At 43.2% G+C, this 21,551-nt stretch overlaps 2 protein-coding genes across 4 annotated transcripts in view; both read left to right on the top strand.

The window, feature by feature from the left end:
* LOC133054975 (zinc finger protein 211-like) overlaps positions 1-21,551 on the top strand; it is a 67,378-nt gene that overhangs the window by 41,961 nt on the left and 3,866 nt on the right.
* Positions 3,538-21,551, top strand: part of LOC133054980 (zinc finger protein 134-like) — a 54,557-nt gene continuing 36,543 nt past the window's right edge. The window contains exons 1-3 of one of the 3 annotated variants that reach the window (XM_061140430.1): positions 3,538-3,823; positions 4,924-5,050; positions 12,146-21,549. In XM_061140430.1, the coding sequence (XP_060996413.1) occupies positions 3,776-3,823; positions 4,924-5,050; positions 12,146-13,467 (1,497 nt within the window). In that variant the 5' untranslated portion in view covers positions 3,538-3,775 and the 3' untranslated portion in view covers positions 13,468-21,549. Of the gene's footprint in view, positions 3,824-4,923; positions 5,051-12,145; positions 21,550-21,551 lie in introns of those variants that run through there. The other 2 variants (XM_061140431.1, XM_061140432.1) reach the window with 2 other exon arrangements.

Genomic DNA, 21,551 nt, shown 5'->3' with positions numbered 1-21,551 from the left:
ATATTCTGGTTTAGTAATGACTATTTTCAAATATATGTGCAGATGGAATGACTGTGTTAGACCCTTCCTGTATCTTATATCATTTATCCTATTAATACACATTTTTTGTGTTTGTGTGTCATGATTTACTTAGTCGTTTTTAAGTTTTATAATCCCAGGTATCGTGTCTTTCAATTCATAACTTGTTAGAATGCATTTCTAAAATAAAAGAAGCCTTTTCGTAACTCCAATAACTAACAGAAGAAAGAATTCTAAATATCAGCGTATATCAGCACAGCCTGGGATACAGTGTGACTGAGTTTGAATGCTCACACCTCGATGCAGCCTGGATCTACTAACTCATGTGCCATAGCACAAAGGATGTGTGACAGAAGTGAGACCTTGTTGGGGAAATACAGTGGGACGTGCTGACCCTGCACAGCAGGTGTAGGTACGGAATTCACAAACACTCCAGGGAGATTTGGGGCCATGCATGTGATACAGACGCCCCACACATTGTGGTGTGTGGGCCACAAACACTCACACACTTCTTCTGGATCCTGTGTGATAAGGTGAGTGCAGACAGGCTTGCAAAGAACAAGCTGTCCCACATCACTGCAATTTTGATGATGCACTGATGTTGTTTAGTTGAGGGACTTGGTCACAAGTGTGTTACAGGTGAAGATTCACAGCTGTGAGCAGCTTTGTTTCACAAGGACTTGGGGTTGGGTTTTACAGGCATTATGGGAGGTGTCATTCTTCAACCCTTAGCATTTGGACTAAAGTTTGTCAAGGATGGGTCCCCAGAAGATGTTGGCACTTCCTGCTGGTTATTAATAATCATTTGGTGAATTATGTTTTTCTACTGGGTAGGAGGAGCAATGGGATGATGGGTGAGGGCGTTAGGAAGAAGAAATTTGGAGAAAGGGAGAGAGCCACAGTGGTGACTCCTAGTCCTTCAGGGTCACTCATGACACTTGGGTTAGTCACCAGGAGAGTGGATACAGGCACATCTTGAATTAGGTTCTTGAGGAAGATGGGCAGGACCTTGAGAACAAATCACGGCCTATGGCTGTGGCCAGTGTCAAATCTCTGGGGACACTGAAGACCGTGTGGGGCTAGCATGTTTGTTGCTGCTGTCCCTTTGAACAACTTCAGAAAAAGGAAGGTGTCTGCAACGAAATGCACACTGGGCGCAGTGGAGCTGGAGTCCCTGGTGGAGGTGCAGACAGTGGTGTGGCTGCGCCACAGCTGGTGGAGTCCCTGCAGAGAAGTGCAGAAGAGAAGCAGCGCGCCTGTCAGTGTAGAGGACGCCCTCATTAGAGGCGGGTGTCTGGGTGCCCTTGTGGGAACTTCTTAACCTGAGGGGCAAACCCCTCCCTCCACAAGTTGGAAGAACAACAAATTCTGAGCACAGGGCAGTTCAGGTAGATAAATGGGGTCATTCACATGACAGCCATCAGTATTTGTTTTCAGTGAAAAGAAAGGGGTGTCCATCAGCGTGGGGTTGTGGTATGACTAGGGCTCTTTGGGGGAGGGAGACAGAGGGTGTAAGAATGCCCAAGATGTTCTTTGAGTTCCCGAGTGGATTGGATAGGACAAGGAGTGCAATGATCAGATTCCCTATGGCCCGAACCGGGTAACCTGGGATGGATTCCCAGATACTCTTCTGTTGCTGGGGAATCACAAGTAGCAGACAGTCACTTGCTGTGCCTGTTTCTCCCTAGAAGTGGTCCCTTTGGTGCACGACTGACATTGCATCCTACCACCTTACCATCTCACAGTCCTCCAACCCCATTCCTCTCTGTGACCTTTCTGTCTCCTTCTCCATCTAAACACCCTCACGGACTCCCCTGGTGGTCCAGTGGTGGAGGCAAGCCTCCTTGACTGGTTGGAGACACGGTGGGATAGGTTGGAGGAGCCTGGACTCTGTTTAGTAGGAGTGAGCGCGTTTCCTCCTGGCCAGGAGTGAGAGTTTCCTCCTGGCCGGGAGGCCATGCAGAATGAGTGCTTCAGCAGCTGCTGGTATCCGATGAGCAGGCTCACTAGACACCCCAGCCATAGAGAAGTGCTCTGGCTCCACAAATTCCATGACCCAGCATGTTGCTGCATCTGGGGCAGTCCCAACCCCATCATGCCTGCAGAGAGACCATCCTGGCCCCGCCTCCTCCCTGTCCAGTGGTGCCACAGCACGGCGGTGGGGGTGAGGAGGCTGGCAATGCTGATCAGCTCTGAGAGACCAGGTGGTCTAGTCCTAGGGGCAAGATAATATATGAATAATTGCGCATCTCAAAGACCAAAGAAAGGGCCCAGAGACATCAATAGTTGAATGGTTTGGGGATCTTAACTCAGCCAAAGCAAGGTCCAGGAGAGACAGCCCTGTGGTCCAGACACAGCAAGCAGGATGTGGTAGCAGTCTGTTTTACTCCAGAGGAGATTACCAGATTTAGAGAGAATTGTGACACAATTGGTTCATGAGTTATTAGAGAAACCAGCAGAAGAGTATGCCTTTCACAGCCTCCTTGTTACACTGTCAATGTAAAGTTATGATCTAAAGATTAGAACAATCACAAACTGGGGCCATATCAAGAGGGTAGTCATTACTGATTCGGGCTTAGCATTGAGCAGGAAGGTGCTTCACGTGAGTAGGGACTAGTTGAATAAGACTGACTGGGCCAAGGGATATTCAGAGATCTCTTTTGGGTGGCCTGATTATACATCAGTGTTTCTTTTTTTCTTCACATTAGGGAGAAAAATGAGCAACAGGTTCCCTTGCTTGCTCCCTAAGGGGTCCTGTCTGACATTTTTAGTGTCCTGACCAAAGCTAACAAAATGACTTTTCCCCCTGGCTGCGCAAAGGCGCTTGGTGGATCTTCGTTTGGACCAGTGGTTGAACCCAGACCCATGGCTGGGAACACACCAAGTGCTAATCACTGAACCACCAGGGAATTCCCTAAAATACCACTTAAGGCTGCATGGCTTTCAACAGAAATAGGATAGCTTATTTGCTTCCAGTTTCCGCTGGATGTCGGCTTGAGTTGGCTTTAAGGAGTTTTATGTATGTATGCTAAGTCGCTTCAGTCCTGTCCGACTCTGTGACACTGTGGACTGTAGCCCTCCAGGCTCCTCTGTCCATGGGATTCTCCAGACAAGAGTACTGGGATGGGGAGCCATTCCCTTCTCCAGGGTGTCTTCTGGACCCAGGGATCGAACCTGAGTCTCCTACAGCTTCTGCATTTTTTAACCACTGAGCCACTGGGGAAGTAACCTGAGACCCTGTGGAAACACTTCAGTGATCAGAAGTATTCAAGACAAATTCTTTTAAGCTCTTCCTCCCTCATTGGATCCTCCGCCCACCTATAAAGGATGAAACACCTCCCCCACAACAGGTAGGATTTCGGCGATCCTCCCCCAGCAGTTTCGCTTTTCTTCCCAGTCTTCCTGCGTGTGTTGGGGTGGGGGGGGGTGGGGGGCGGGGGGAGGGGGGGTGTCCCTTGCTTGAGACCTTGGCACTACATTACCCAGAAGACTTTGCGCTAAGCTACGGTCATCCAATGAACGTGCAGAAGCGGGGCATTCCCCGGAGACCGAACATCCGCCAGTGGGACTTCTGGTGTATTCCCGGCGGACATTTTGATTGCTGTAGAGTCTGTGGCCGGTCAGAAGTCCTGGTGTCTGGTGTTGGGAGCGAGGTGAAGGGCCAAGAAGGAAGAGGAGGCTCTGTGCTCACTGGACAGTAGCGGGTCTTAGGGCCTGGCCCACCGCCGGCTTCCGGGAGTAACCCGGCGGAATCCAAATGAGTCCTTGGAGTGTCTCTTCTGCTGCGCTGAGGGAACCAGCTGAGGTAAAGGCCGCGTGCTCCGGCTTCTTCCCTGGCCGATTCCCCATCCGAATATGAACTCCCCGAGTGAGAGGCTGCTGGTCCAGGGCAGTGAGGCCTTCAGGAGTGGTGTCCCTGTTTCTGATGACCAGTGTTATGAGGTGTGAATGAGACTTGGAGATGCACCTGAAGCGGGAACATTGGGGAACTTGGAGTCCATCCTGTTTCTGTGGGGGACAAAGTTTGAGCCCAGGCTGCACCTGGAGTGGTAGATGAGGGTTGGTACCTTTTTTCTTAGGGCCCTGGCCGTGGTGGAGAGTTTTGAGCACCGGAAAGACAGAGTCTGGGTCAGGCTTTTAAACATTCTCCGAAACCCGTTGACTGGAAGAGCAGAGTGTAGGGGGAGATAAGGACTTTGAGGCGGAGCGAAGTCGTGGGTTTTCCTTGGGCACAGCTGTGAAAAAAGGGTATCACTGGGGACAGTGTCACAGAGGAGACGTTAGTCAGTCACCTGGCTCTGGTACGGCCAGAGGGCCAGGGAACGCCTGAACCGCTGAAACACCTCCAGGGTCACTTTCCTCCTTGGCGGGCTAGTGTCACAGATTGCTAGGCTGCAGAAGCACTTTTGGTAAATGGAGCTTTTCCCAGCCCCTCACTTATTCTAAACCACCCCCCCGCCCCCCCGCCACAAACCCCACATTCTCTTATTTGAAGTGCATTTAAGGGGCTCTTCACCTGCTATTCTGCCACTCTTTGGTTTGGGGACTTTGGAGAACCATATTCTCGGGGTCATGAGAGCAGACGGGGTTCTCTGGAGGCAGTGTGGAAGTTTCTCCTTCAATCGGTACCAGTACCTGGAAGGGCTTTGAGGTGAGTCTGAGGTGGTTTAGGTCAATACAGGTCTCATTGTTTTCTGGCGTGGGTGAACAGCAGGCAAGAGCAGGATGTCAGCTTCAAATGACTGCCTCTGTTTTCTGAAGGTTCAGGTCAAAGGAGGAAGGTTCTTGCACCCAGGTCTTTGGAGACTCCATCTGACTGGGCAGTGGGGGAGATGTGTGGGAAGATGGATGGTTGGTTTTCAAGAATGAGACTGTTGATGGTTTTATTTGTCCCTGTTATACCAGGGTAGTGTGACCTTTGAGGATGTGGCCGTGTACTTCTCCTGGGAGGAATGGTGTCTTCTTGATGAGGTTCAGATACACCTGTACCTTGATGTCATGCTGGAGAACTTTGCACTTGTATGCATGCTGGGTAAGGCCTGCACACTCACCTCCCTCCTCTGAGCTAGGCTCTGCCTTTCTCCTTTTTCCCAGGGACAGGTCTGTCCTTGTGACAACTGGACAGTGGACTCTGTTTTTAATTTATTTCTCTGTTTGACTTCTTCTTCCTTGGGTCTTAGTTGCAGCAGGTAGTATCTTCATTGTTGCAAGGGGGTTCTTTCCTTGAGGCGTGCCGTCTTCTCTCTAATTGTGGTGTGTACAGACTCCAGAGCTCTCTGGCTTACTTGCCCTTCACTGTGGGAGCTAGTTCCCAGACCAGGAATTCAACCCATGTCCCCCTGCATTGCAAGACGGGTTCTGAACTACTGGACCACCAGGGGAGTCCCCATTACTTTTTTGCTAAATTGTTTGGTTATGTGTTGAGATTATTATGGCAAGGCCAGAGTACATCCCAACACTGGTAGCTCCAAAGTTGCTGCTAAGGATTCAAGGTCAGTAGTCTTTTGTTGTTTTTAAGTTTATTGCAATGTTGTGTTCAATACAATCTTTAATTTTGTGTTAATTTCTCCCGTACAGGGAAGTGACTCAGTTATACATATATATATATATATATATATATATATATATATATATATGTATATATATATATTCTTTTTCCTTATGGTATATCACAAGATATTGACTATAGTTTCCTGTGCTATAGAGTAGGACCTTGTGCTTTATCCATCCTGTATGTACTAGTTTGCATTTGCTAATCTCGAACTCCTAATACTTCCCTCACCCACCTGCCTCCCACTTGTAAATCACAAGTCTGTTCTCTGTGTCTGTAAGTCTGTTTCTTAGATGTGTTCATTTATGTCATATTTTAGATTCCACATATAAATGATACCATATGGTATTTTTGTTTTTACTTTTTGCCCATTTCACTTTTAGAATGATAATGCCTAGGTCCATGCATGATGCTGCAAATGGCATTATTTAATTCTTTTTTATGGCTCAGTAATATTCCATTGTGTATATGTACCACATTTTTATCCATTTATCTTAGTTTATTTCCATGTCTTACCTTAGGTTATTTCCATGTCTTAGGATATTTAGGTTGTTTCCATGTCTTGGCTAATGTGAACAGGGCTGCTATGAACATTTGGGTGAATGTATCTTTTCAAATTATAGTTTTTTCTGGGTATATTACCAGAAGTGGAATTGCTGGATCATATGACAACTAGTTTGTTTTTTGAGGAACCTCCATACATTTTTCCATAATAGCTGCATTAATTTACATTCCTACAAACAGTGTAAGAGACTTCCTTTTTCTCCACACCATCATCAACGTTTGTTAACTGTAGACTTTTTAATTTTGGCCATTCTGACAGTTTTTCAGTGGTACCTAATTGTAGTTTTGATTTGCATTTCGCTGATAATTAGCAATGATTGAGCGTCATTTCATGTGTGTATTGGCCATCTGTGTGTATTCTTTGGACAAAAGTCTCTTTCGGTCTTCTGCCCTTTCTCCCAGTGCATTGGTTGTTTTCTTGTTATTGAGTTATATTGCTGTTTATATATTTTGGAAATTAAGCCCTTATCAATTGCATCATTTTCTTCCAGTTAGTATGTTCTCTTCATTTTGTTTTTGGTTTCCTTTGTTGTGCAAATAAATGCTTGTAAGTTTGATTAGGTCCCATTTGTTTATTTTTGCCTTTATTTCCGTTTCCTTGGGAGACTGTCAGGGTTAGTAGTTTTGCTGTCCAACTGATAGATCCCTCCTTGCTTGCCCTCTCTTTGTCTGGGTATCTGTTTAAATGCATGGTGTGCATGTTTTGCTCCATTCCTGTACCTGACATGTTTTTGTTGCTGACTGTACAACAGACTGTTGTCACTGATGTGGTGAAACAATGAAACAGACCTTGAGATGTTTATGCAAAACTTTTTCAAGGTTCTGATTTCTCTATATCTGCACTGGCATTTGCTATTTTGTGTAACTTTTTTATTTTTTTCCACTAACAGTGTGTTTACTGGCCATTTGTTTATCTTTAGAAAGATATCTATTCAACTCCTTTTTCCATTTCTTAATCAGGTTGTTTTTTGGTTGTTGTAGACTACTATTCTACAACATGTGTTCTACAACATGTATTCTTTTTGGTATACATGTTTTTGAAATGTTTTCTCCTGATTTTTTCTGCGATGTTTATAGTGTCTGTTAATGTACAAGTTTTTCAGTTTTTTTGTTTTTGCTCCAGCTTTCTTGAGGTACAGTTGCCACATTATGTAATATAAGTTGGGCTTTCCTGGTGGCTCAGTGGTAAAGTGGAGAAGGAAATGGCAACCCACTCCAGTATTCTTGCCTGGAGAATCCCATGGACAAAGGAGCCTGGTGGGCTACAGTCCATGGGGTCGCGAAGAGTCAGACACGACTGAGCAACTAACACACACATGATGGTAAAGAATCCGCCTGCAATGCAGGAGCCACAGGAGGCATATCCCTGAGTTGGAAAGATCCCCTGGAGGAGGGCATAGCAACCCAATCTAGTATTCTTTCCTGGAGAATTTCATGGACAGAGGAGCCTGGCGGGCTACAGTCCATAGGGTCACACAGAGTCAGACATGACTGAAACAACTTGGCACACAGGCACATGATACAAGTTAACATATAAAATGGAAATTGTTCATTGCTTTGAAGCCCAGTTTGACTATTTTTTCTTTTGTTGCTTTTGCCTTTATTGTCATAGGCAAGGAATCATGGCTGAATCCAACATTTTGAAAGTTTTCCCTTTTTTTCCCCCACCTCAAAGTTTTGTAATTTTTAGCAACCCCAAGAACTGTCACCTGCCAGGCTCTTCTGTCCATGGAATTCTCCAGACCAGACTGGAGTGGGTAGCCAGCTGTTCCCTTCTCTAGGGGATCTTCCCAACCCAGGTCTTACTGACTGAGCCACCAGGGAAGCCCAAGAATACTGGAGTGGGTAGTTTATCCCTTCTCCAGGGGATCCTCCCGACCCAGGAGTCGAACCGGGGTCTCCTACATTGCGGGCAGATTCTTTACCAACTGAGCTACCAGGGAACCCCATATGGTATTAAGTAAGACACTAACTTCTTCTTGTACATGTGGGTATCCAGTTTTAACAACTCTATTTGTTGAAAAGAAAGTGAAAGTGAGGTTGCTCAGTCATGTCCAACTCTTTGCAACCCCGTGGACTATAGCCTACCAGGCTTCTCCGTCCATGGGATTTTCCAGGCTAGAATGCTGGAGTGGGTTGCCATTTCCTTCTCCAGGATATCTTCCCTACCCAGGGATTGAACCCGGGTCTCCCGAATTGTAGGCAGACGCTATACTGCCTGAGCCACCAGAGAAGTACCTAAAACCTATTTGTTGAAAAGACTCTCCTCATTGAATGGTATTGGTCTTGTCAGTAATTATTGGATCACACGTTATGAGGGTTGATATATAGAATCTCAAGTCTCTGTTCTGTTTCACTGGAGTATATATCTGTTTTTATGTTATTAGCGTGCTGTAGTTATCCTAGTAATGTGTGAAATATGTCTTACATACCATTCCTTAATCCCACTTGGTCATGATGTATAATTCTTTTTATGTAGTTTTTGAGTCAATTCAGTGATAACTTTGTATTTTTGTATCTGTGTTCATGAGCGATATTGGTGTATACTTTATTCTTTTTTTTTTTTCCTGAAACCTATACTTTATTCTTCGTGTCTTTGGTTTGGTGTTAATGTTGGCCTCACAGAATTAGGAGCAATCCTTTTGTTTCTGTCTTCTGAAAGTTGTCATAGAGAATTGTGTATCTTCCTGAAGTGTTTGTCATATTTCACCAGTTAACCAATCTGGGCCAGTTGCATTCTGTTTTGGAAGGTTATTCCTTATTGATTCAGCTGCTTTAACAGTTATATACCTATTTAGAACATATATACTTCTGTTGGTTTTGGTAGACTGTATTTTTCAAGAAACTGTCCATCTCATTTAAGTTACCACATTTATGATCTTGGAGATTCCCATTTATTTCATTATTATCCTTTAATGTCCATTTTAAGGAACCAGCTTTGACTTTGTTGGTTTTTCTTTATTGATTTTTTAAGTTATTTCTTTTCTTCTTCCTTTGGATTTAATTTTCTCCTTTTCTAGTTTCCTAAGATGATGGCTATTAGACCTTTCTTCTTTTCTAATACATGCATTCAATGCTATATATTGCCCTAAAACACTGCCTTCACTGCATACACATATTTCAAGAAGTGTTGTGTTTATTTCAAAATACTTAAAAATTAATCTTGATATTTCTTCTTTGACCCATGTTTTATTTGGATTAATTTCTCAGTATTGTGTGATTTTCCAGCTATCTTTTTGTTATTAGTTCTAGTATAATTTCACCATGCTCTGAGAATAGACATTGTATGAATTCTGTTGTTTGAAATTTGCTAGGATGTGTTTTCCGGCCCGTGATGTGCTCTGTCTTGTGACTGTTTCATGTGAGACTAAGACTATTCTGCTGTTAGATGGAGTAGACTAGTAGTCTATAGAAGTCCATATATCCCCTCAATTGATGATTTGGGGAAGTTGACCCCTTTGTCACTGTGTCATTTTCTTTACTCATGATAGCCTTGCTTAAGTGAAATCTGGTTGGCTATTTGTTTATTTTGCTGGGTCTTTATTGATGTGTATACTTCTCTTTAGTTGCGGCAAGTGGAGTTACTCTCTAGTTGAGGTGCTTGGACTTCTCACTGTGGTGGCATCTCTTGTTGAGGAGCACAGGCTTTAGAACATTTGGGCTTCAGTAGTTGCAGCTCCTGGGCTCTAGAGCACAGGCTCACTAGTTGTGACTCACAGGCTTAGTTGCCTCACCCCATGTGGCAGCTTCCCAGACCAAGGATTGAACCCAAGTCTTCAGCATTGGCAGGCGGAATCTTTACCCCTGAGCCACCGGGGAAGCCCTGCCCTTGTTCTTTGTTCATTTGTTAGTCTACCACTCTTTCTTTCTGTGGAGCATTTTGTATGATTTTATTTTCTCACCTTTATTAGCTTATCAGCCCTATTTGCTTTTTTAAAATTTAGTTATGCTAAAATTTGCATTATGTGTTTAGAAATAATTTAAGACTCCTCCCATATAATGCTGTATGGCTTCGTGGGTAGTTTATATATATATCAACTATATATATATATGTATATATATATATATATATATATATATATATATATATATATATATCCTGCCCCGCCCCCCCACCCTGCTCTGTCAGTCTTACGGGATCTTAGTTCCCTCACCAGGCACTGAACCTGGGTCCCTGGCAGTGAAAGTGTGGGGTCCTAGCCCCTGAAACACCAGGGAATTCCTACCTCATAATTTAAAAATATCCTTACTGAAGTTCTGTGGTTGCCTAGTGGATAGGACTCTGGGCTTTCACTGCTATGGACCAGTTCAAATAAGCTAGTATCTGTTAGAGCTGAGAAGACATTTCTCCAAATAAGACATGCAAATGGGAACCTTGTACATAAAAAAAGTTCAGTGTCACTAATGGCTAGGAAAATGCAAAATTAAAATGGCATTGAGATACCTCACAGATACCTCACACCTGTTATAATGTCTATTAGGAAAAGACAAGAAATAATGCTGAGGAAGATGTGAAGTAAGGGGACATCTTGTGCACACTTGGGGTGAATGTACATTGTTGCAGGCAATGTAGAATAGAGCATGGAGAATCCCTACAATATTAAATAAGGAACTGCAGTATGATCCAGCAATTCCAACTCTGCGTATTTATCCAGAGGGAGTGAAATCATCCTATCAAAAAGATACCTGTACCCCATGTTTATTGTGGCATTATTTTACCCTATCTAATAGATGGAAACGAAGGCAGTATTGCCATTTGCAACCGCATGGAAGGACCTTGAGGGCATTATGCTGAGTGAAATAGGTCAGAGAAAGACAGATAAGTTCTTTCTGTTTCTTCAGAGCTTTGGTCCCAGCATACGTGCTAATACTGATACCTGCGGATTCTGAAACCACTGATTCTGAAATTTTCACACTTGTAGATTCATCTAACTACAGATCATGTAATGCCGTGTAAATTTATTGAAAAACAGCCATGTACGAGAGGACCCAATCTTTTGTAATCCATGTTCTGTGTTTATTTGTAGTATGTGATGATACATATACAATGAATCTTTCAAACAACACTACCACCAAACTCTGATATAGACAAAGGATTAGTGATTGCCAGAGTGAGGGAAGTAGGGTAGGTGAAATGTCTGAAGGGTGTTGGAAGTTACAGACTTCTAGTTTTAAGGTGAATAGGTCCTGAGGATATAATGTACAGCATAGTGGTTGTAGTTTTAACTAGATTGCAGTTAGGACTTGTATCATTTGTAACCCATGTTGTTATTCAACAGGGAGTGGGAGTCCTTTGGGCTTCACAGGTTGGACATGACTCTGGTCTCAGCAACAGAGCTTGGAGATTCTCTGACCAAGATGAATGGCAAGGGGGGAAGGGCTTGATATCAGGTCTGTATTCAAGTCATACCAGGAAGATATGATTTCCATCCCTTGACTAGTGTTGTAGTGCTATAGCAAGTGGCTACAAATGACTTCTCTCATCTTTCTCTATTCCTGACATTCTGCAAGCTTGTCGTTCCTGCTACTTCCCATTTTTAGTCTGACTCTAGCCTGGATTTCATTGCTTCTCTCCTCTATAAACCACTTGTCTCATGTGGGCTTCACACTTGTTTTCCTTGTGGTACTTATTGACAGAATTTTTTATGTCCTTAAACTTGCATGCATGCTTTACTGTTTCTTGAACACCAGCCACTTGTTGCAGCCAGATATTCTGGGGCACTCATGTTCAGTATACTTCTGCACAGTGTCCCCAGCCACTGGCAAATATGGTCTTGGTAAAAGCCATTAACAGAGGAGTGAATTGTAAAGCACGCCTTTCACCTTGGGTCACATCCAGTCCTTATGTCCTGTGCTTGATGAGAACAGCTGCTTTCTCAATTTGACTCCAACTTCATGTCCTGAACATGATTGTATGGACTGCTTCTTTCATGTGGCAGATGTACAATTGTGATGGTGTCATTCCCTTCAAGAAAGTTAACCAGAGCTTCACCATCACTTGTTTGTTTTCAGGTTCTTGGCGTGGAGTCCAAGATGAAGAGACACCTTCTGAACAGAGTGAATCTGCAGAAGGAGTCTCACAGATTAGGACCCCAAGGGCCATTTTGTCCCCTGAAAAGGCCCAGCCCTGTAAGATATGTGTCCCAGTCTTGAGAGACATTTTGCATTTGGCTGAAGTGGAAGGAACAAATAGGACACAGAAAACATACTCATGTAGGGCATGTGGGAAAGAATTCTGTTTTACTGCAAACATTCAACAGCACCAGAAGCAATACATTAGAGAGAAACCCTTTCAGTATGATATGGTGAGATCCTCATTTTTGAAAAGCTGCACAATTCATGCAACAGGGAATCTCTCTACCAACATGGAGATTGGGAATGACTTCAAGGCCAACATGGTAGTTCAGCCACAGGCCACTAATACCAGGAAGAAACTGAACAACAGTAAGGAGTGTGAAGCTGTTTTTCACAGTGACAGAAGCCATCAGAACTGGGGAGAAGGCAAGATGGCCTCCAGCCACACAGACATACTTGTTCAGAATGAGAGAATTCTCACTACTGAAAGGTCTTGTGAGTCCAACAAAGTTAGGAATGCTGGCACCCAAAGAAATAGTGTTACTCAGCACCAGAAAGTTCACACTGGAGAAATGTCTTTTGAATGCAGCCATTGTGGAAAATGTTTTACCCACAAGTCCGGTTTCCTTGCACATCAGAGATTTAACTGTGGAGGAACGTTTTATGATTGTACTGAGTGTGGGAAATCCTTTAGCCGAAGGAAATACCTCATTGCCCATAGAAAAATCCACACTGGAGAAAAGCCTTTTGAGTGCAAGAAATGTGATAAATCTTTTACCCGAAAGGGCAACTTAATTGAACATCAGAGAGTTCACACTGGAGAAAAGCCTTATCAGTGCAACCAATGTGGAAAGTTTCTTGTCAGCAAATCTAGTTTGTCTGTACATCAGAGAGTTCATAGTGGGGAAAGACCTTATAAATGCAGTGAATGTGGGAAATATTTTATTACTAGGTCTGCCCTCTATTCTCATCTGAAAGTTCACACTGGAGAAAGGCCTTTTGAGTGCACTGAATGTGGGAAATCTTTTACTAGTAAGTGGATCCTTTGTAACCATCAGAGAGTACACAGTGGAGAAAGACCTTTCGAGTGCAGTGAATGTGGGAAATTCTTCAGCCGAAATGAACAACTCAGTGCTCATATGAATGTTCACAGTGGAGAAAAACCGTATGACTGTAGTAAATGTGGGAAATCTTTTCCTGCTAGGTCAAGACTTCGTCATCATCAGAGAGGTCACACTGTTGAAAGGACTTTTAAGTGAAGTTATCCTTTAGCCAGAGACAGCTTCTGCATATCCACGGGAAAATCCTCACTGGAGAAAAGCCTTTGAGTGAAGGAATGTGATAAATCCTTCACCGACAAATTCCACTTGTTTAAACATCTAAAAGTTTCATACTGTAAGGGGCCTCGTGAGTATATCAAATATATATGGTACTGACGTTGGCGGAATTTGAGGTGGTAACAGGGTGGGAAGTACTTGTGCAGTCACTGTGCAGCAAATGGCCCCCTTCTAGGGAGGAAACTGAGCATAGAAATGATGTGTCATCTATTTGTGATCTCCCAGGAGTGGACATGGATATGGATTCAGTGCCAGGCTGCCTTGTTCAGGATGTGGGCCGTCTGTTCACCTCAGTCCTCTTCCACCCACCCCGTCGATTTTGAGGACTGAAAGAACACCTTATCCATCCTCATACTTCTGCCCTGCTCCATCCCCACCAGAATATCTCTGCTCATACCCCAGTCCCTTTCTGATGAACAGTAGTTTCTTTTCTGTGGCATTCAACATTATTGCCATTTGAGGTGTCTAACTTAGAGAGGTAGAGGGACTTCCATAACAGCTCACTACTGCCAGACCATTCATATGTGTGGTTCTTCTACACTGCGCATGGCCACTGGCTTCTCTTCTGTCCCTGGGAGCAGGGACTGTCCACACCCGACAGGGCTCTGAGCTCTACCTCTCCCAGTGTACCTCTCCTTCCTGCAAGCGTCCTCCTGAGATAAATTCTTCTCAGGGACGGCAGCATGAAACCAGCCAGCCTGGAAAGGATCATTGTCCTTGTTTCCCCATCACGTGGTTTACCCGCTTACCATTCTGGACAGTGTAAGGGACACTGAATGACTAAGAATGTCTTCTGTGGGCCTCACAAGGCCTGGTCCCCAAGGCTTCTCTTCCTAACCCCTTTACCCATCATCACACTTGACCTACCTATCTTAAAAACTAAGACTTGGAAAAAAAAAAACAAAACTAAGACTGAATTCAGGCCAAACCCTTTAATGAAGACTGTAAAACCTCATTTAGAATTATAATTTAAATTGCATTTCCTTCAGAATTATTAATGTTGAGCTTTTTTTTTTTTCTCTCCATGTGTCTATTTTGTACCTGTATCTCTTGTTTGGTTAAATTTCTGTTCTTTTGCATATTTGATTTTGTATGATTTGGCCATTTTCTCTTTCCTTGACAAATATGGGATTGGGGAAACAAAGACATTTGTGATATTTCATTCATTCACCAATAATGTGAATGACTTCTGCATGGAATTGTAATTTAGAGTACTAAAAGAGTGTTTTTTTGTTTTCCTCACTTTTTTTTTTTTACTATGCATAATATAATGGCCCCATACATTATAAAGGGTTTAAATAAATCTGCCTTGTTAACATATGCTACCTCAATCTTAAGTCCAGACATTGAATCATATAGTAAATTAAGCCATGATTTGTAGTGTTTGCCAATTTTCCTGGTGTATATACTCTCATCATAGCCAGTAGTCACACTGAGAACATAATGTCACTGAACATGGAGTTGGGAAGCATTGCCAGTAGCCCACCATTGTCTGTGTGTGTTTTTCTATCATACAGATACAGCCACTTAAGAATGTAGCTAATAAAGCCATAGTAGAATGATTTTTTTAAAATTTATTTTTGTCTGTGCTGTATCTTCCTTGCACACAGGCTTTCTCTAGTTGGATCCAGTGGGAGCTACTCTTGTTGCTGTGTGCAGGCTTCTCATTGCAGTGGCTTCTCTTGTGGAGCACTGTCTCTAGAGAGTGTGGCCTTTGGTAGTTGCAGCTTGCAGGGCCTAGAGCACACGGGTTTCAGTAGTTGTGGCCCATGCGCTCTAGAGGGCTGGCTTAGCAGTTTTTGTGCACGGGCTTAGTTTCCCCATGGCATGTGGGATCTTACCGGACTAGGAATTGAACTTGTGTCTCCTGAATTGGCAGGCAGATTCTTAACCACTTGACCACTAGGGAAGCCCCAGGATGATTTTTTAAAGAGATAGGTTTTGCGTATTTGTTTTAAAAATCATTTAATGAATGTGGAGTTGACTTACAATAAACTGCACATATTTTAAAATGTACATTTTAACTTTGTGATACTTGTGTGTACCTCTGAAAATGGTTTCATCCTGCCAGTTTTAATTCATTCTCAACATTATGATACAAGAGCATATTCTACTTTTGTAATGACTGTTTTCAAATGTATATATAAATGAAATAACTGTTGGATCCTACCTCTGTCTTACCTCAGTTTCTTATATTTAAATTTTGAGACACAGAATAGGCAGGCCTACTCCTGACCCCATGATGGGTATTTGGGTAGTTGAATTTTTCATGGCCTTGTTTTCCTTCAGCCTGCCATGATTAGATGAGACTTTATAGGAAGACTTGTCAGGCAGTCATGTGTATTTGTAGCATCTGTAGCTGTAGGTGTTTGAGTCGCCTATGCAACATTAGTTGTTCTTTGAATAGAAATTCAAAACATGCTCTTGAACATCACTTGATGAAAATCAAATCCTTTTCCAAGGACGTTTACAGCTATTAAAAAGTATTTACCCACTACTTTGAATGTTTATTTCAAACCAGTTACTGTAATAGTTGATATATTTGGGTTTAAATACATTTTGTTATTTTTGTGGATTTCTTTTCCTACCCCTTGTTTTTTATCTTCTCCTTAAAACAATTTTAAATTTTATTATTTCAAATTCAGTTTGTTTATTAAACTAAAAATTTTAACACATTACAGCACAGTTGTAAATACTTCTAGACATTACAAGGAGTATCAAGTATTGATTCATTTGTTCCATAGGAATATATGTTCTTCCAGCTATGCATAAGAATTCTTTCATTCTAAATCTCTAGGCAAATATTGTTCATACCTTACACAGTTAATGACATGTGTGTCAAGATTCAGATGTATTTCTCAAATCATCATTCCTTTCTATCACCAGTTATTCTTGAACTGGAATTATAGTCACCTTTCCACTGTCTTTAAATAGAACCTTAGCTTTCCTTTATATGTGTTAATTTTGAATTAATTTTCTCACTTCCAATCATTTTGTTGCATCCATTCTTGAATGACAAATTTGTTGACATGTTTGCTGTATATAGAAATTGTGGTTTGTGATTTTCTTTTCTGCTGTAGGCATTGTTTCATTGTGTCCCATTCTGTAGCTATATATAGGAAGGAATGGTGAGAAATAACATCATTTTGTTTACATACTTCTTGTCTCAGCATAGACTAAGAACAGAGGGGCTACCATTTAACTTGAGACCTAATAAGTGGAGGTGGTTTACAGTTGTCCCAGTAAAAAGGGCTGAAAGTGCTGAATGTATAGGTAAAATAATAAATGAGTGTCTGGTGATCAAACTGAGGAATTGTAGTAGAAACTGGGTAAGTTCTCTCCAATCCAGTTTCCTCTTTTTCTGAATACCCAGCTTCCCTTTTGCTTGAGTTGAATGGTATGAATGTGTTTTACACACACAAAAAATGGGCAGAAATAATTGTGAAGTTGGGTCAGAACATGGTTAGGTCTGAAAATTAAACTAAAATTAAACTAAAAATTAAATTAAACTAAAATTAAAGGAGAAAAGCATATAAATGTTACTGAATTTTTACACATACATCAGCGCCTTCACATGAGAATGAAAACCTGAAGAACTGACAAGAGTGGCAAGGTTTGTTTTATACATTTAGGCCAAAAAAATTAACTGTTTTAAAAATGACAAAAACTAGGGGTTTTGGCTATAGGTAGTGAATTGGTGAAAAAGTAACAAGGTATGTTAATGCAGTTTTCTCCACTGTGAATTCTTTGTCTCTAGTGGTTAGAATGTACCCGCTGTACAGAGAAGGACCTTTCACCTGGGAAATTTATCTACTTTTAGGGAAGCAAGATGTGGGGGTGATGGGAGGTAGGAGTGGGGGGAAGTCAGAGTGAACTTCCCTAATTCAATGGGTTTTTTTTCACCTCTTTGAGCTTGAGTTATCCAGTATGCCAAGGGGCCAATTTTTGAGGTACTGTGTCCTGAATTCAACAAGATCAACAAGAAAAAGGTTAGGAAAGACCCCCCACAATACACACACCTACCCAGTCAGCACACAGCCTGTCCCCCTGTGAGTTGATTCTTCCAGGGAAGTGGCAGTGATCCCACCAGTTACATTGTAAGGGGTTGTGACCCCCTCTACTCTCTTACAAGTGATTTTCTTTCTTTCCCCTCTATATTTTGACCTTAAAGTGGGATCTTAGTCCCCTCACCAGGGATTGAACCTATGCCCTCTGCAGTGGAAGTGTGGAGTCTTAACCACTGGACCACCAGGGAAGTCCCCCAAGTGATTTTCATCTGTTCCTTTCTGTAACTGTTGACTGTTGGTCTCCAACAGCTCTTTACCTCCTTGGGTTTCCCTGCTTCTTGGGGTTTCTTTTCCAGACACCCCTGAATGGGAGAAGACCTGGACAGGGCTTCGGGATCACTGTGGGCCTCTTGGTTCTTGTTTGGGCTTTTCAGGTGGACCAGAGCCCAGGGATGTAGGGGGAACCCCATGAAGGTTAGTCCACTGAAACTCTTCCTGCTCCCCTCTTCCACATGGAGCTTGATGAGGACTTTTCCTCCCTGGCCCCCTTCCCCCTCAGAGGGGACGATGAGAAAGGAGGTGAACCAGGTGGGGTACAGAGTGGGGAATGGGGCCGCTGCAGACTCCCAGAGACATCTGGCATTGGTGGTTCCCCAGGAGGGCTGTTTAGGAAGGACTCCTAGACTGAGACCCCTCTCTCATTCCATAGGCAGTATCCCCCTCTCTCACTCAGGCTGTGGAGTAGTGACTGGATCCTAGACACAAAATTCAGAGTGTTTGCCCTAAGCTGAGCCCTGCCTTTTCATCACTGTGGTCCTGGCTCCCACCCAGGTGTGCACCCCCAGGTCACAGCATTGAGTACCCCCCTTCCAATCGGGTCCAGAGGCTGCACCAAGAAGAGCAAGAAAGAAAAGGAGCTTTGCCCACTTTCGAGGGGCTCAGTTCTCCCTGGGATTCCCCTGCCTCCAGATTCCCAGTGTGGGGAGCCAGCCTCAGGGCTGTGCCCTCTGCATTGTAGCCAACACATCCTCTGGAAGGTACCCCAGGACAGGGAGCCACCCAACCAGGTGGCCCTGATTTCATCTTCCTGGATTCCTGGGGACACCATGGCCTTGAACCATGCCCCTCTCCCACCTCTCCTCACCTTTAGGTACTTGATCTCTGTCTGGAGGCAGAGACAGCTTGCAGGAGGACAGAAAGGGGCCCCTGACTTGCACAGAGAGTTCCCTGGGGACCTGCAGGCAGTTTCTCTGCCCTCGTGGAGGGACCCTACAGGGACTGAGGTGCCAGTGGTGGCCCAGAGCCAGACTGTGTGGTGCATATAGACAAGGGACAATAAAGCAGGCCCTAAAGGAAGAAGGCAGCTTGATAAATGAAGATACATAGATGTCTTATACACACACACACATCTGTATACCAAATATGATTTTACTTTTATGAAACAAAAAACACCTTGTATCTGAATATATATGTCTAGTTGAGGGGTGCAGCCATGTGCAGAAAGAGTAAAACATACCATGCTGCAGGAACTCTCCTGCTCTGTTGGTGGGAATGTAAATTGGTATAACCATTATGAGGAACAGCATGGGGGTTCCTTACAGAACTATGTTTACAACTACCCTATGATCCACTAACCCCACTCCTCAGCATATATTACAGAGAAAACCATAATTTGAAAAGATGCTTGCACCCCATTCCCTTTGTTCATTGCAGAGCTATTTACGATAGCCAGGACATGGAAGCAACCTAAATGTCCATCGACAGAAGAGTGGATAAAGAACATGTGGTATACATATAATGGAATATTACTCAGGCATTAAAAATAATGAAATAATGCCATTGGCAGCATTATGTGTTGTCATATTGAGTGAAGTAAGTCAGAGAAAGACAAGTATATGATACCAATTATGTGAGGCCTTGGTACAGATGAATTTATTTACAAAGGAGAAACAGGGTGGGAAGCAGGGGAGAAATTGGGAGATTGGGATTAACATATACACAGTATTAAATGTAAAATAGATAGCTAATAACTCACTGTATAACACAGGGAACTTTATTCAGTATTCTGTAGTAACCTATATGAAAATATAAAAGGAGTGGATATATGTTTAACTTATGAATCAACTATACTCCAATAAAAAATAAAAGACAAGGAAAAATATACTGTGGTGCAAGCTTTGTGTTCGTCTTTTTAAGATTTATTTATTAATTTTTTTGGCTGGTCATTGTTGTTGCACATGGGCTGTCTCTAGGAGAAGAGCAGGGCCTACCCTTCATTGCAGTGCGAGGGCTTCTCATGGTGGCTCTCTTGTTGCCAAGCACAGGCTGTAGGGCTCGAGGGTTTCAGCACTTGTGGGTTGCAGTCTCTAGAGTGTGGGCATGTAGCATCTTCTCAGACCAGGGATCAAATGGGTGTTCCATGTATTGCAAGGTGGATTCTTAACCAGTGGGCCATCAGGAATGCCCCAAACCTTGTTCTTGTTCCTGAGCCTTTTCACTTTCTTTTTCACAAGTTTGTATACTGAGGTACACCTTTATTAACAGTCACCATTTTCATATTTCATTCATTTGAAGTTGCAATGTATATTGAAGAACAGGGCTTCCTGGTGGCTCAGACTGTAAAGAATATGCCTACCAATGTAGGAGACCGGGGTTTGATCCCTGGGTTAGGAAGATCTGGAGAAGGGAGTGGCAACTCACTCCGGTATTCTTTCCTGGAAAATTCCATGAGCAGAGGAGCCTGGCGGGCTACAGTCCATAGGGTTGCAAAGAGTCAGACACGACTGAAGCAGCTGAGCGCACACACAGATTGAAAAACCTTACAGTTGCCCAGCTTCAAGACCAAAGAGCCCAGAGACAGCAGTGGTTTAATGGACAGGGGATCTTACCCAAAGCAAGGTCCTGAAGAAATACACCTACCATGGTCCACAGACAGCAGGCAGGATGTAGCAGCAGTCTTTTTTTTTTCTTTTTCTTTTTTTTTTTTACTGGGGATGAGAGGGAGGTTACCTGCTTTAGGGGGGACTGACGTGAGGTTGACTCATTGGTTCTCATGGAAACCAGCAGAAGAGCACACCACTCCCAGCCTCTTTGACGTACTGTCAATGTTTAGAAGTTAGAAAAACAATCACTAGCTGGGGCTAGAGCAAGAAGATAGAGTTTTTAGTATGCATTTACAACTAATGGATGTCTAATTCCATATAACACTATGGCTTCCTGGGTAGTTTGCATATTTGGCTGTGCTAGTTCATAGTGGCAGCACTGGGAATCTTCAATCTTCATTGCAGCTTGCAGGATCTTTAGTTTGCAGCATGTCGTATCTAGTTCCCCAAGCAGGGATCGAACCCAGGCTCACTATGTTGGGAATGTAGAATCTCAGCCAATGGGTCGCCAGGGAAGTCCCTGAACACCTTATTTATTTATTTATTTTTTAATAATTTTGTTTTCATTTTTATTTTTTATTTCTTGGGTACACTGGATCTTCATTGCTTTGCATGGGGTTTCTTTAGTTGCAGTGAGCGGGAGCTACTGTTCCTTGTGGTGTGTGTGCTTTTCATTGCTGTGGATTATCTTGTTGCAAAGCATAGGCTCCGTGCACGTTGGCTCAGTAGTTGGGGCTCACAGGCTCTAGAGCTCAGGCTTGGTAGTAGTAGTAGATGGGCTTAGTTGCTCCCTGGCAACTAATCTTTTAAACACCAGCTACCTGTTGTAGTCAGATTTCCTGCAGCCTGGGTGTATAGTATACCTCTGAACAGTCACGGGTCACCAGCAGATGTGGTCCTGGTAAAAGCTATTGATAGAAGAGTGATTTGTAGACATGCCTTTCACCTTGGGTCACATCCAGTCTTTGTGTCCTGGACATGGTGAGAGGAGCTGCTTCCTCAATTTGACTCCAGCTTCATATCCTGAACACAATTTTATGGACTGCTGCTTTCGTGTGTCATGTACAATTGTGTGTCATTCCCTCCAATAAAGTCAGCAAGAACTTCACCATCACTT

Source organism: Dama dama, chromosome 4, assembly GCF_033118175.1.
Source record: "Dama dama isolate Ldn47 chromosome 4, ASM3311817v1, whole genome shotgun sequence".
Classification (NCBI taxonomy): domain Eukaryota; kingdom Metazoa; phylum Chordata; class Mammalia; order Artiodactyla; family Cervidae; genus Dama; species Dama dama.
The sequence above is the reverse complement of the archived record's forward strand: the minus strand, read 5'-3'. Positions and strand labels throughout refer to the sequence as shown.